Source organism: Trachurus japonicus, chromosome 23, assembly GCF_045865225.1.
Source record: "Trachurus japonicus isolate A0001 chromosome 23, Traja_1.0".
Taxonomy (NCBI): domain Eukaryota; kingdom Metazoa; phylum Chordata; class Actinopteri; order Carangiformes; family Carangidae; genus Trachurus; species Trachurus japonicus.
In genome coordinates this window covers 14,904,022-14,920,213 of record NC_140929.1, presented here as the reverse complement: position 1 = coordinate 14,920,213, position 16,192 = coordinate 14,904,022, and the positions used below count along the sequence as shown (strand labels likewise).

General features: G+C 40.5%; 1 protein-coding gene and 1 long non-coding RNA gene across 9 annotated transcripts in view; both read right to left on the bottom strand.

The window, feature by feature from the left end:
• Nucleotides 1-1,434, bottom strand: part of LOC146962718 (uncharacterized) — a 100,278-nt gene extending 98,844 nt beyond the window's left edge. The window contains exon 1 of the long non-coding RNA XR_015035134.1: nt 1,360-1,434. This is a non-coding gene — a long non-coding RNA (uncharacterized LOC146962718). The remainder of the gene's footprint in view (nt 1-1,359) is intronic.
• An 840-nt stretch (nt 1,435-2,274) lies between these two features.
• dock4b (dedicator of cytokinesis 4b) overlaps nt 2,275-16,192 on the bottom strand; it is a 113,829-nt gene continuing 99,911 nt past the window's right edge. For 2 of the 8 annotated variants that reach the window (XM_085769511.1, XM_085769513.1), the window contains 7 exons: nt 15,450-15,561; nt 14,015-14,096; nt 12,608-12,717; nt 10,228-10,300; nt 7,590-7,706; nt 6,738-6,802; nt 2,275-4,721 (listed from right to left, as the gene is read on the bottom strand). In XM_085769511.1, the coding sequence (XP_085625637.1) occupies nt 4,266-4,721; nt 6,738-6,802; nt 7,590-7,706; nt 10,228-10,300; nt 12,608-12,717; nt 14,015-14,096; nt 15,450-15,561 (1,015 nt within the window). In that variant the 3' untranslated portion in view covers nt 2,275-4,265. The remainder of the gene's footprint in view (nt 4,722-6,737; nt 6,803-7,589; nt 7,707-10,227; nt 10,301-12,607; nt 12,718-14,014; nt 14,097-15,449; nt 15,562-16,192) is intronic. The other 6 variants (XM_085769512.1, XM_085769514.1, XM_085769516.1 and 3 more) reach the window with 3 other exon arrangements.

Sequence of the window (16,192 nt, the reverse complement as noted above, 5' to 3'; positions counted from 1 at the left end):
TTCAAGGTCCGTTGGTCAAGCAGCACAGTTCCACCAACCAACACACAACTGTTATAATGATTACGAAGCCAGAGCAGTGCACAGTACATTTGCTGTGGTTGGGTAATTAAATGCTTTGTGATGAACAGGGAGGAAACTTGCCACTTCGCTGGAATCACTTCTTTTCTGTCATCACACTCCAGAAACGCATCTAAACCTTGACACCACATGTGTGTGTCACAGGGTTTAACACTTTGCATGGCAGTGAATGGCCGAACCCGATGTATGGACAGGAACAGATTGTTGTTTTTTTATAGAACAGAGATTTATGCAAATATGAGTGACACCATTCAGAAACTTTGAAGAACCCGTTCAACTAACTTCTGCGTCTACAAAACATTAACCATGACCTGTCATCCTTGTCTAGTCTTGTCTTTGATGCAGCAATTCACAAGCAATTCACATGCATGTTCTGAGTAGCCTACAGTTTTTGGTACATGCTGCAAGGTACAGCATTTACCATTTTAAAAAGCAGGCTCTAGAAACACCACATTGTATATTTATATGCAGAAAAGGTCATGATTCTTTTAAAGGAAACCTTATTAAAGCCGGCATAATATTTGAATATATTTAAATAACCTTAACCTCGGTTTGTGTACCTTTAAACTATATGGACCTTTACCTTTCCTGTAACAAGTCTACAGTCATAGCAGCTGTGAGGTTGGCGGTGCTTTTTTTGTCAGCTTGTTATCAGGCAGACTGTACACCATGTTTACCTCAGAGTGTGTTAAAAAAAAAATCATCCAATTTATACATATATACAGCGAAGACTGGTGACAGTGTATCTTGTAAAGGTGTTTGGCCATAAACTGATATTTTTGTGCAATAAAACAAAGAGAGAGTCGATAAAGCCTATCTAATTAGGCTATTTCAGGCTTAAGAACGTTTCATAATCACATAAATTATTTCCCCCATTGAAAGTTTAATCAAAACTCATTTCAAATAAGGCTGCATAGACCTTATTGTTATAAAGCCAAATCATCTTCATCCATCCACTGTTAGCCTGTAGAGACGCAGCTAGATTGCCTTTACACTACCTGCACCTACCTAGCAAGGCGCCAAGCAGAATAGATAGACTAGAAGATAAATAGAATTTATTTTACTCTCCATTTCTAAACAAAAAGCTGTTTCAACATAGTGGGATGATATTATGGGTGTTTTATGTTCTTTCTCGGCGTTTTTTCACGGACATAAAACATTTAAGGTAACGTGTAGGCTACTAGGCTAACGTACTAGTCGTTTGCAACATTAGCTTGTTTCCAACCAATGGCAAAAATGTAAACACCACTTTATGTTTAATGGAGAAATGATCGATCTTACCTGAGAGGCAGTTTGTTGAAAGGAAATCCAATCTGACATTTTTATCTCAATATTCTTCTGTTTTTCTACATTTAATGCATGAATATTTTGGTATAAACGGTATTAATTAGGGGTGAACTCCTTTCAGGTGTGCCAGAGTCTCTGGGTGTGCTTTCTGAGTGAGTTGCATTGTGGGTAGTGGCTCCCACCTGCTGTAGCTAAGTCAAAATGGCTGCTGCTTCTCCCTTTCTGAAATTCCTGGTTTTGAATTGTGCCTTTTCATTTCACATTTTGTAAACAGTTATTAATCAACCTTGATTTGCTTTTAGGAAAATAAAGAATTATTTTACTTATTGAGAATTATTTTATTATTATTTTGTTGCTCCTTATTTTAATATCCCTAAATGCTGACTTATTATTTAAAAAAAAAAAAAAGAATTTTCAAGGAACCGAGCGCATCCTTGGAGTTTTTACAAAAAGTTTTTTATTAATCTATTATTAATCTATTAGTAATATGATGACCATATGCCCATATTTTATTTTATGGTAAGAATAGGGGAATAACATGCAGCCGTTGTTGTAGGCTACTGTATATGTGCATCAACCTTTCAGCTATGAGATTGGACAAAGCTTCATGTCATCATGTCAGCATTTCATCCACTATGCTTGTTTTCACTCCCACTGAGAGCCTGTCATTGCATTGCACCACCAACACCAACTTGACCACTTCGTAGAGTTTACATAATCAGCTACGTGATCCCTAGCTGGCTTCCCACCCATAAACACTAAAAGAAAAACATCTCTAATGGTCAGTAAACCAGAATCTTTGCGGACATGAACAAGTATTCTGTTTCAATAGGTATTATAAAAAAAAAGAAAAAGAACTTGCATCACAAATCTCGATGGTCTCAAAGTAGAAATCTGTCTATCAATCCATTTGTATTACATAGGGCAGTTTATTGAACTTGTAAATGTGTTAGGTGTCATTATGCATGATCTTAGTTTTTCTACACTCACAAAACCATAAAAGTTTGAACATTTATAATAATTTGCTGCTTCAACATTACATTCAAAGCTGTAAATTGTTATAGCTACATTTTGTTAAAAACACAATATTTACATTAATTGTAATACACAAATCTTATATTTGGCATACTTACATTAATCTCATCATATAATTTACAGGTTCTCAAGTACTGATTAATGTGAATATTTAATCTCAAAAATTCACAACAAATCAAAAAGTAAATTAACCATACAAAAAATGAAACATACAAACAATACTAAAGCTACCCCGCCCCCCTCAAAATAAAAATCTTTTTTTTTGATTGGTGAATATCTTATGCCAAAATTTCCTCTTCAGTATTTCACAAAACTGTGCGATACCTGTCTGCCACAGAACACTTACTTCACTGCAACAATGCAATGTCATTGAACTGAGCAACGCTTTTCACTGTGCAGTCTGCTCACATGTGTTGTTTTAAATCTGACAGAAAGACAATCTCTGTACAAATATTTGACAATGATTCATTTGTTAATATTTCTCCAATAGAGTGGCAGTCGTTGTGTTTTTTGTTTTTCAGGTCACTGCTCACAGATAAATTCTGTTCCAATTACTGCTCTCTACAAATAGAGACTTCATAGTAACAGTACTGGTCATAATACAGATGGAAAGTCTTGTTTGTGCTTGTCTAGAGTTACATGTGATCAGTAGATTACCGTTCAGTTAGGACGTGGGCGTAAAATCATTTCAAAAACTCTTTCTTCTCTCTTTCTCTTTAGCTGATCCTTTCCAAACTTCTTGACTCCAGGTCCCAGTATTCTTCTCTTTTTTTAAAAAGAAAAAAAAAGTGTGTTCTTTTCTTTTACAGCACACTGTACATTTTCCTTTGGCACAATACTTGGTAACCCCACCCCACCCCTAAAGATCTGATGTCATTTACATCATGCAGGAGGATGAGGGTGTGTTCACATAAATGACAATGACCAATGGTGAAATCCAGCTTCAAAGCATGCAATTGCACTTACATTTGCCCATTATTCCTCCAGATCATGACTTTATTGTTAAACGGGGACAATTTTTGACTTTTGTGGACGTTGAAAAGCTGATTATAATGTTCTCGAGGAGAAATATTAAAATAATGTTTGCTAATGTGGCAATTTACTGCCGTAAATCTAAAATTTCTGATTTATGCACCAATGTGAAATTTAAAAAGTCTAAAATTGCTGTCATTAATGTGCTGAAGCTACCAAACCAAAAATATTACTCCATAAAAATGACAAAATGTTCCTGGCAGAGTTGGCAAAGAACACAGATATAACAGGAGTTTTTAGCTCAATTTTTGACTCTTCTGTACCATTGATTGTGTGGATATGACTATGGGAACACACCCCTGTCTACTACACTTCACTGAAATGCATACTCGAGGCCTCTAGCACCTTTTTAGCCATACAGTATACAAATGTACTGAGTTAAAAAAAAAAAAAAAACGTGCAAGACTCACGGATAAAAGACTCTGTTTCCAATACTTAAGGCAAAAACAATTCTCATATATACCAATATACATATATTTGAGATTATTACATCTATCAAAACTGTGTTTATCTAGAGTGTTCTGGTAAACATATGTTGCAACTGACCGTGGCGACCTACTGTACGTACTAGAGCTAAAAGTGCGGAATGACCAAGTCAATGCAATGCCCTCTAGTAAATACAAAAGGAAACTTTCTTTATCCGGCAGTTTCTTCAGTTTCTTGTGACTGCCTGTTAATCTATAGGCCTGTGTCTTTTATTGGAGTGTAGGTCAGGAATGCCAAACTGAAGATCACAAAAAACAAGTGAGTGCCCAGTAGAAAAGTGCAAATTACGCCAGTGTGTTTCATCCACCTCCATCCACAAGCCCCGGACCTGAACCCATAACCAGCACCTATAGCTGGGACACCTTCCTGGGCAGAGGCCTCGGTCTTGGGACTCGAGGGTCGGAGGTTCCGTCCAGCTTCATGCTGCCCGTGCGGAGCTGGTGAGGCTTTGGCGGCAGGGCCGGGGGGTCTGTCTGTGGGGGGATGGAGAGACTGTGGGGCAGCGGCACGGGCCTGCGGGGGTTGTTCCTCTCGTACACGCTGTAGGGAGGCGGCGTCTTGTTCTCTCTGCGAATGGGCTCATCTGAGCTGCTGGAGACAGAGTTTGGCAAAGTGGTGGGTGGAGGCAGTGGGTGGGGCGGGTGGTCACCTGCAGGCAGCTCGGTGCCTGAAGCCTCCGACACGCTGCAGCGACTGAGGGAGGAGATGCCACTGCTGTAGCTGCCAGAGAGGACAGGAGAGTTGGAGACCAGACTGGCAGACTGGCACTCAGTGGGCGAGGGGGTGAAAGGTGGCACTGTGGTCTAAAGGGACAGAGAGAAAGACAGGAAATCATATACTTTTCTCAAGGGACAGTTTAAACACTTAATATTTCATAAGAAATAAGCAGAGAAAAGAGGAAACATCTCTTCCCTTTATCCCTGCAAATGTATCTTTCTGTAATTTCTATTTCTGTACATTTTAAAAAATTATCACAATATATATTTATTTTGCTTTGTGTACTTCAAATTTTGTGAGCTGTTTTTGGTGATAAGCATGCAACCACATTGTATTCATCCTCTATCCAGCCTCCAACATGTGTGCTGACGCAGCCGAACAGCAACAATGAAAACTTAAGTAAAAAAAGAGGGGGAGAGAGAGTGAGAGTCAGTGAACAGATTGAGAGGGCCAGGTTTTTCCACTCCATCAACCGGCCCTGTGCACTGAGATGAAAAAACACAATATGTCACACTTCCCCCTGCAAAAATCCGATCACTCATCAAAATGTTTTTCTAAGCAATTACACCATGCCGCCATTATATCTGCTGAAACATAATTGGATCTAGTGGGGTAGACAATTGATCAGTAAGGTTGAATTGTTCATGCTACAAGGGGCCTGCACAAAGTGGTATCCATTTGGCATGCACAACTGGACAGACCCTTTAAACTTTTCACATTTGGGTTGGCATGATAGAAATGGGTGTATGTTATACACTGCTGACAAGTGGTTTAAACTCTTTTCTACAGAGAGGCAACTACTACATATTATTTCTGCCTCTGGAGATGAGTATGTAGGTCCAGCACAGTCAGGCTGGCACCATGTGTTTTCTGCAGGTTCACTTTTGTCCTGGGGTTTGTGGTCTAGTAATAGGCCCCGGGCTGCACTGACTGATGAGTGTGTTTGGCGTGTGTGCGTTCATGTGCTGGATAATGGGGCCTGCTGGAGGTCCTCAGAGGAACCCAGTCTGGCTGTGCTGTGACGGGCAGCTTGGAACTTCGCTCCAAGCCTCCTCACACACACAAATGTGGCACACACAAACACACACAAATGTGATTGACAGAGCACGCTGAGTGCCAAGCTGTCAGTCACACTTCGGTTTCCAGAGTTCCTCTCTCTTTTTCCACCTCACAAACACACACACACACAAAAACAACCACATTCTTGGTAGTTGTCACATGTAAGAAGATATCACACCTGCAACAAAGCTGGGAGCTTAGCACTGTTGCTTGTGACAGGCACACAAAGGAGATAACAGTTAGCAGGAGACAAGCTTTGGTTTACCAGAGTTTGGAAACAACTTTTTAGCCTCATTAAGAGCTCGCTCACTGCTTAGTTAACCTTTCCTGGACCTCTCCTGCTGCTGCAGACTGGTATTAACTACTTAAAGGCCCATTAACAATAAATCAGAGAGAATAATCAACTATCTGTAGATAAACATGAGAAACCACTTGAGGTCAGAGTCATTAAAAACTTGTTTTAACACATCTCATTTGAGTAGAACACTGAGTGCAGCACACTGAGCTCATTATATCAATAGTAAAGGGGGAAAAAAAGAACAAACACAGTTTAGGCTTTGAAATTTAAATTCAATGACAAGCACATGTCATGAAGTTGAATAAATCCATCCCTTTTGCATATTTTTGTGAAGCAGACCAGACGCCGTCCTCTCGGTGCGTGAATTAAACACAGAGAGCGACAGTTGGTGGTACATCAGGTGTACATTTAGCTAATACCACGAATGCCCTCCAGCCATCCCATATCCGGCCCGCTTTTGGGACAGTCGTGTCATAAAAACCACAAAATCAGCAGCACTGGGGCAGTTAGCAGCTTCAGTGAACAGTAATGCAAAGCTCCCCAGCCTTACGGTTGACAGAGAGAAGGATAAAGACCCTGGAGCTGGCCAGTAAGACGTTAGCAGAGCAGGATAAAGGCCCCGAGGCTGTCACTAAGCAAGGTCAGGCTGTCTCAGGGAAAGAAAGAGAAACTGAGAAAAAGCCACAAAAAAAAGAAAACTGAAAAGAAACAGACAGAGGGAGTGAGTGACAAGAACATAACCAACCTTTTGCGGCGATCTGGACGTGGGGACAGGGGACTGCGACCTCATGTTTTTAGCTGAGGAGCCTGCTGACAGTCAGAGGAGAGAGAGAGACACACAGAGACAGAGAGAGGGAAGACAAGAGGGCAAATTCAAATTAGAAGAGCATTTTCCTCTATTTGCCAGGATGACACAGCATGAGTCATGCAAACATACACACATGGAGATGAGAGGGCCGGTCGCTTAAAGCATCAATGAATCAAATACGCGCTGATGTTCTGCAGGTCCTTTAGGCTGCCTTAAGCTGTTTCTACATCCAACAGCTGTTACTGCTCTGTGCAATCGGGGGGCAGGAATAACGGGGAGAAAAAAAATTCACTCCATCTGCCTCTGATGCTGCTGGGCAGTGGAATACATCAGAAGGCAATGGGGAATAAGTGGAGTCTGTTGCATCTGTAAATAAGTAAATAACTAAAACACGGTTTGAGTTTGATGGTGGAGAAAACTGTTGTTTAGATGTAATGACATGTTTTTCTCAGGGGGGCGAGGAGGGAAAAACCACAAATCCAGGAATTGACTGGAATTTCAATTGGGATTGATTTCAGTCTCCTCAAAGTCCATAGAGATTTTCAGACTTGTTTTCAGCTGAACTAACACATCTCATACCAGGAAATCTCAGCACTTCAACCAGTTAGTTAAGAAAAGTGCCAGTGTCATCGTGTGTGTGTGAGCAGAAGCGAGGGAGCAGCAGTTGAGAGTTTCAGATGAGAAAATGCCGAGAGGAGGAGGAGGAGGAAGCACCAGGTGTGAGAAAGTCAGAGAGGAAGATTAGTATCATTCTTCACTGGGAGGACTCGCTGCGATAGGCCAATTTACCTGAGTACGGTGGCCTAGGAGGGACAGGTGGGCATAGCAATTTGCCAACAGAGTCAGAGAAGGATGGAGCGCCCTCTTTGACACTGTCTAGGCTCCAGCTACTGGGTGTGGGTCTCACTTCACAGTACACAGAAACATCACAGGTCACATCACAGGTTATGGGATTACACAAGACAACATGGAGAACACCGTGAACACAGTGGCATCAAATGAAGCCTTTGAAATGGATGATATGAGTGAAAACATGATTGAAATCAGCTGAGAACACATCCAGACAGTCCCAATGAAGATGTTTTGTGTTAAACTTTCAAAAAACCTAGAGTTGTTTTTTAGTTTGATTGATGCTCATATAATGTTAAGATATGAAACGATTAGTTTGTGTCTTATTTTTACTGATAATACACAAAAACAGAGAGAGAGAAAGATTAGATTTGTCAGTGGTATTAAATTACAAAGTACATTGTTTGTCCAACTTCCTCTTGAACAACACAAAGAAGAGTTTTCTATTTGAAGACCCCTGTTGCAAATCAATGTTTCAGACTTAATTTTGTGATTTGTGATTAGAAAATTAGATCAGGAAAGTTTCATTGTCAGCTGTAGTAGAAGTTACCATAAACATTAGGCCATATCTGGTTGTAGTGATGGGAAAAACACTTTTACTGTGGGCTATGAAACAGGAAATGAACAGCAGTGTCACATGTTTAAGTCTGATATACTGTTGACCCATCAATAAAAACAAAACACGTATTGCATGAAATGACATCTGCTGTTGTTCTTCTTGGGAAGACAGTCGCATTGATGCAGTGCATAAATTTGCTGATATATATATATTTTTCATTCCAAGAAACGACTTACTGTCAGAGACATGAGGAATCAAAGATTTTGCTCATTAGAGCAACAGGTCAACCAACTGTGGAGCACAGGAGGATCGTTTTCACCAATTAGGAGCTGCACTGTGTGACCCTGCTGCCCCCCTCACATCTGCATTCAGCCATTTGCCCACATTACTCTGGATTTTATTTGTTAATGAAAACTGCTTTTGTTTAAGGCGTTTTGGGTAATTTTTTATGAAGCTTACTTATTCTTGTTTTCATTTTTAGGAAATGTCTACGAATAGAAAATGAGAACAGAAAAGTAGGCTAATGGTCTTATTCTCTGCAATGCCTCACTTGCACTTCTGGTGTGAAAGCAAAGTAAAATATTTTCTGAAATGCAAAATACTTGTAAAACAAAGCAATAATACTATAATACAATTTAAATGAACACACACTACTTGAGGGAGAAATTCCACACTGTCCTTGTGCCGTCTTTGATTATAGGTCAGATTCAATCAAATTTAGTCCTTACACTTGAAGTCTGGGAGTGTACTTCAAGTGCAGACCATTTCTGTAATAATAAAATGTAATCAGACACCATAATTACAGTCACAGTCGGGGTGAGTGGCGAGGTCGCAGTTTATTAAGTTGAGGTGGCCTCATGCCTCTGGTCTCACTCAACTGACTTCAAAAGGCTGTTTTCTATTTTAAACTAGAGCCTAGTGAGTGTCATATTGTAATGACGGTCTATATTTGGTATCTGGTTAAAGGTTCAACACTGAAATTGCGACAAACAACACTTTTATACAATCACAGGTTTTGTGTAAATTCTTGCACCTTTTGTCATTGTCATCCGGATAAAGGTGTGATTCCACCATATTGTATCAGTTCATCTATCTCTCACTGCATTATTTACTGATCACACTTGATTCGTACTGGAGGTGTGTGTTTCTGTGTGAGTCACAAGGAAGCTATCATATCCCCACACTTCCCTCCCTTTATTTTAAGGTGTCCCTTCCCTCATTCCTCCTTAATTACTTCACGAGCAGCGTTGAAAGCTGCTCTGTTTTTATGGCTGAGAGCAGCACTGATGGAAAGAAAAAAAAATCTGCATAGGAATATAATTTCCAGAAAATGCATAAATGTGCATCTTCCCTCGACTATCTGGAGCAAAAATGACAAGCTGGGTGGTTAACTAAGAGATATGAATGTCACATGTGTGTATTAGCACTGCTGGGACAGCACCTGCCACTTTATTACTCTCTCAGGCTGAGGCAAGATGAAATGCTGTAATATAGACAGCCTGCCTGGTTAGGCATCAGGGGGAAAAAAATACAACCCAGTATATGTGTGTATGTGCGCATGCGGGTGCCTTTGTGTTTCTGTGTGTTTATTCTGACGAGCTCCCTGAAGCAGTTTTGTGAAGACAGACGCCTGGAGCCAGGTCTGTGGTCAAACTCTCACACTCACTGTGTGTCTGGAGAGATGACCATCACACTGTGAGAGAGTGGTCTAAGCATCAGTGAGTAATGGAGACGATGACTGCTACTGCTGCATTACCACTGTATTGTTGCATAAGAAATTCTATAGTTAATTGTTAATGGACACATGCTGTGGAGTTATAATGGAGAATGAATAAATAACAATAAAGACAACAATAAAAACTAATATTTTAAGTCTATTTTAGATTAGATTTAATAATAAAAAAGGTGTTTATGTATGTTGGCATTGTTATTCAGTTGAGGGAGCTTCCTAAGTGTTTCTGAGACTGTTGGATGAGGGTCAGAGCACGGACGTAAAAAGAGTATAACACAGTGGTTTACCTTTATCTGGTGCCGAGAGGTTGGGGTCACTCCTGGGTAAAGTGGTATCGCCTATCTGATGAGGATGAGCTCTCTGCACAGGAGAAGAAGCACAAAATACTGTCAGATACTGAACATGCAGCAGGAAACAGTGTATTTGTGATATAAAACATACAGTACAGTACATAGAAAGCTCAGACACAGAAACGCTGCAAATTCAGAAAATGTCTTCATGGATGGACACATACTGTAAGGAGCAGGAGAACCTACAAATTCAGTCTAACCCTTTATATAACACCTCTTTCCCTGATTTTCCTGTACCTCTCTCTATCTCAGAAATAACGTAAAATAATAGCAAATGAAAAAATATGTGCTTGTTATTCAATGCTTTATAAGCAAAAAGACACGGCTGGGCATTGGTTTATCACTTGTAGGTGTCCCCTGGAAAACATTTCCATTGTGTTGCAGCTTCGAATTTGTGTTTATTTATTTTTATGTGTTGCAGTCGCTCTCAAATTGATGGAGCTGTTTTCTGAATGTGCAGCGTGTATGTGTATGTGTCTTGTGCGTGTGTTTTCTTAAATTGCAGCACATTGAGCTTTCAGGGCCACCGTAGTAAATGACGGCTTTAAAGCACAGAGGAATTAATGAATACTGGGTGGCAGAAAATAAATCATGTGGATTTTTTTTCACTAACAAATTCAATAGAACAGGCAGAGGGAGATACAGACAGCAATAGAGTCAGACGGGCAGAGAGAAAAAGCCTGGAGAAAAAGAAGTGGGTGAGCATTTCTGCCTCCGTGCTCAAAAATATATAAATAAGAATATTTTTTAACTAGCTTCCCTAATTACAGTATAAATGATACAAGTAATCGATGTTTGTAATAATCAATATTCCATTAGCAGCTAACTGCCAGTACCACGCTGCTGTGTCAGTTTGGAATAATTGTTGGGCCTCCGCGCATCAATTCATCTGCAGACGTAAAACGACTCTTCACATTCAACACAAAGAGGATGTGAGAAACAGGTGAACTGTACTGGTAGCGCTGACCGGAAGAGATGAACGGCCTTGAGAATCAAATCAATTTTTCTGTTCCTGTAGCTCCTTTTGTCCCTGAAGATGAAGTGTGTGATTACATGCTACCTTTCAGCAAGTGAAAGAACTGAACTGGATTCTCATAATGGTGGTGATATTAGCTTGCTGCACTGGAACGTGTTCTTAGAAATAAAAAAAAATCATATCACCAACATTACATGCTCTTGAAAAAAATACAAAAAAAAAAAAAAAAGGCTCATGTTCTCATCCAGGAGGCATTTTACTCTCTTCATAGCAGAAGTCACCCATTGAGATATATTCTACAATAGAAAGGTGACCTTGTTCTCTGCCCCAGCGTGTACCTAACCGTATGAGTGGTTGGAGTGCTGGATAATCATGCGTGCAAGATACAAATTGTTAAAAATACACTTCTCATTTTGTCCTATTCCAAACCGTGCAGCCAACAAGAGAAGCTTACAACAAAAGGGAACAAATTAATCCATGTGTTTCTCTTTCAATAGTCTCCTAAGAAAAAAAAAATCACTCTACAACCAGGGCAGAAATGTCCTGCTGCTTACAAAGAATAAAACAAATGAAAATTAAAGTGAAAAACACTCCCACTTATTTGAAGTAAGTGGGAGCATTTTCATTTTAATTTCTCATTTTCACAGACTGAGGCAAGTGTAAAACTTTTGTGTTGAATTGAAAACAGTGACTCAAAAAAAAAAAGCTTGTTGATTAAGTTTCCACTTTTCTCAACAATTTAATGCTTTGATTTCTCCTGACCTGACTGTTGCTCCTAAAAAGCTTGTTGTTTGGACGTCAAAATGCACCATGGGAGTCGTAGTTATGTTCTGGTCTCTTCAACATTTTATCAAATAAATAGTTATTTTCTAACAAAATTTGCTACCTCTATTGTTTTTCTTCAGTCATGCTAATATGCTTAAGGACTACATGACGCCAGATATGAAATTAAATCAAATTTGAATTCTAGTTGACAAGTTAGATGTTTTTTTTTATTACCATGGTTACATCTAAAAAAAAAAAACTGTTCAAATCTGGCATCATGTTTGCATAATTGTGCAATAATTATGTGTTAGTAGTTTTATTTTTCAACTGTGTATATGAGAGCTGGAGAACATTCTCAGAGCTTCTTCATATGCCTTGTTTTGACTGCTGCACTTTAGTGGACTTAAAAAGAAATACATTTAGGATTTGCAATAAAAAAATATTACTGAATCTATGTGATTAAATTATATAGATTTAAGAAATATGGACCAATACCAGTACTGTGCATTTACTGTACATAGGTTGTACCACCCTTCTATAAATATGTTTGTATGTGAGTGTATAGTATTATGTTACCTGTGCAGGATCCAGGGGGTTGGGGAAGATGGCACTGACCGGTCTCTCTCTCGGAGACAAACAGGCGTTTTCTCTGGAATGCTTGTGTTTCTCTGCCATTTGGGGTGAACCTGGTACAGACAGTGTGAAATGTCACAGCTTTAACACACGCTCAGGAAGAGAAACCCACACAAGAGTGTGTGCAAGCAAGCACATAAGGGACCAAATAACAGGCAGGTGTTAGACTATTACCCACAAATACTGGCCACAAATCAGGAAAGGCCAATCGCTCTTTCTCCCTCTAAACCTCCACACCAAATCTTTCAGTCTCACCAGCTCCACAACATGATAAATGGTCTACCCCAACCCACACACACACACACACACACCCTCCTCACTCTCTTACCTCCACCACTAGACTATCACACCTGGCAGGGACTTGTGCAACACCTCAACACAGAAACATATACAACACACCGGCAATGATAAATACAAACATACACACACACACGCAAGCAAACATACACTCCCACCATATTCACAGCACTTCCCCTCATCTGGCTTTAGCTCCTCTATACATCTCGATCCATTAGCGAATGTGATAGCACTTGTAAGGCTATCATATGAGTATGAGATACCCATCGCTGGCTCTCATTCAGATAAGACCACAGTGGCAATAATTCTCCGCAGGCTTTATGGGTAGACAGAGGCCACTTTTATAAGGGCGCCGCCCGCTGCCAGCTGCTTGCCAAAGGGGAGTGTATACGCTTCCATAAACGTCTTCATATTTTCTTACTTTTTATGATCAGGATCAGGCAGAAAGGCGCTTGCGCGTTGGAACACAGCGAGATAAGAGGGCAGACAGAGAAGGCATTAGATATTCACACCCTGCTGGAGAGGAGGGCTTGGATGGCCGAGTCCCAGCCTGGACAGGAGATTGTATTGAGGTCCAAGAGGGACACTCCACACAGCTGCAATCATCTCTTACTCTCTCTTGCCCTGTCTTGCATTTTCACCGTCTACATGTTTCTTTCAACAGCATTTGTCTCCACGTCTCAGCCCATTTCATTTTTCATCTCAGCTCATTTCGTATTCTCTCTATTTTTCAGTCTCTAGCTTTCCATTCAAGCGTGCCTTCTCATTGTTCTCTCTTTTTGTTTTTTTTCCCTCCCCTTGCCCCCATCTCCCTCTCCTGCGTGTACTCCTGGCTGTCGTCTAACCTCTCTAACCTCACCAGACAGGATGCCATGGTGGTTTGAGAGAACATCGTGTCACTGAAAGGTCAAAGATCCTGTCTTCAAATTCACTGCGTCCAGCTGCACCTCACTCTGCCTCCTCTGTGTGAGTCACTCTGGAGAGGATTACCAGTTAAAAGCTTACAGTGTATAACATTGCAAAATGAGTCATCCTGCAAAGTGTCAGTCTCACCTCTGGCACTGGAGGGGGCTGAGCTGGTGACATTGGGCGAGGCAGAATGGTTGGAGCTGAGGCTCGAGGTAGACGGACTGGGCTGTAGGATGGATAGAGAAGAAAAACAACTGCATTATTATCATCACCAGAATATCACAAACTATTTATCTACATATTATACAGTTTACCACATGAATAAGCTTCATTTATTCTACAGTATGTGTTATCACTGTTCCACAAGACATGGTTGAAAGCTTAGTGTACACTGTAGCTCAAATTATTTTGTTACCCATCATGTTATCAAAGGTCAACGCTAGTTTCAATGAAGTAGAATATCAGTTTCTCATATGCTTGTGCATAAAACTGCATTTTCCATTTATCAGCTGATTATTTGATAGAGATAAATGCCTTATAGGTAACTGGAAGTCATATTTATAAATCCAACAATGGAAGTTCACCTGTTGCAATGATGTTATACAGTATATACACAGGCCTGTTCTCAATTTCCTGTTATTAGAAATTGTCAAAAGTTTTCTGTCAAATTTCATGAAATGAAAGATGAAAATATCATAAAGACAGATGTCTGATTACTTGTTTACTTGTATTACTTGTTTTAATTGACATTATACTCCATGATAGTAAATATCTAATAGGGGTATTAGATTTTAAAAGCTTTACTATACTAAATGTTCCCAAGGTCAACTATGTACTTTCAAGCTCAGTTTCCTATTGACACTGTTCATGTAACTATCATATCACTCAGTGGACCTCAGTGGGTGATGGGTAATATAAGGCATTAACTGGTCTTATAATGCCTGAGAATAAAGGATAGATTTAACTCATCAACTTTTATGGCAATTTCCAATGGGAAAAAAAACATATTTATGTGAGGTGGGAACTCAGGGCTTAGTACACTTTGTACATTGAAATATACTAATACTCATTTTCATAATCGCTGTTCAGTAAATGGCACTTGGTCTCTAAAATAAAAAAGCAATGACGCTCAAATATAATATTGTAATAGCTTCAGTACAATCCCTTTTCCCTGCCGTGCTCTCCTTCTCCCTGTTGTTCCAGCTCTGCCAGGTGTGGCCACACAGCCTGCCAGGAGTTGTCAGCAGCTTTCAGAATTGGCAAAATCTAGTTTAGTTTATTGCTCAACTCCAGCTGACTCTCTGGACAAGACCACACAAAGCATTGTGTCCTTATTTGATATAATCATGACAATTTGCTTGGCCGGACAAAGCTCTAAACAAGCAGTGAGGAAGATGGAGAGAAAGGGTCAGCGGAGAAGAGGAATGGGGGGAGAATGGAGAGAGGCTGAATTAAAACGTATTACAAGTTAAATCTGTAGGGAGCAGGAGGGCAAATGTTGGAGAGTGGACTCAATCTGCTGCTTTAAGAACCTCTATGTGGGTGAGTGGGAGGCTATAAGAGGAGAGAGAGATATTACCTGCATGTTGAAGACTTCATCTGAGCTCTCCGATTGTCCTGTGATGTTGCTGACTTCATTGGAGGCTTGAGAGGAAAGAGAGGACGAGGAGTAGCGGTTCACCGCAGGGTAGCTGCGAGGGCTGCGAGTGAGAGAAATGCCAGAGACAGATGGTCATGATGGCTTTTCCGTAAATGGAGACGTGTTATGTTATTATGTTTCATTAGCTCTGAGAGGTTTTACTCACCGAAAATTCAGCGTGAGCCCCAGATAGGCCGACAGAAAGTCAGGCAGGGAGGGAAAAAGACAAACAGAGAGACAAATGGGGAGAAAATGTCAGATTAGCAGAAGATAATCGATTCTGCAATCACAGCATCTCATCAGGAATTTGTCAGCCTAAAGGTAAGTGTAAAAGAAAGGTTAGAGAACAAACACAAAGGAAGGTTAAAGCTGGAGCCAAAAAAATAAATGTAACCTGGTTTGGTGTTGGCAGGGGGAAAAAAAGGAACCAAAACTCAATAAGCAAAACACGAAATGTCACTGGGAGACCAAGGTGATGTGTGTGTCTGTGTCTCTCTGTGAGGCTTTGCCCCCTGGGATCAGACTGTGGAGGCAGAATGTCGCAGGTAGACAGAGTGGCAGGGTCACTGAACACATCAACACACACACACACACACACACACACACACAGTGTACAGTCTGCCTGCTGGCCCGGCAGCAGCCAGCCAACAGAAATATCCCTGTGGGTGCCAGCCATCCACCCC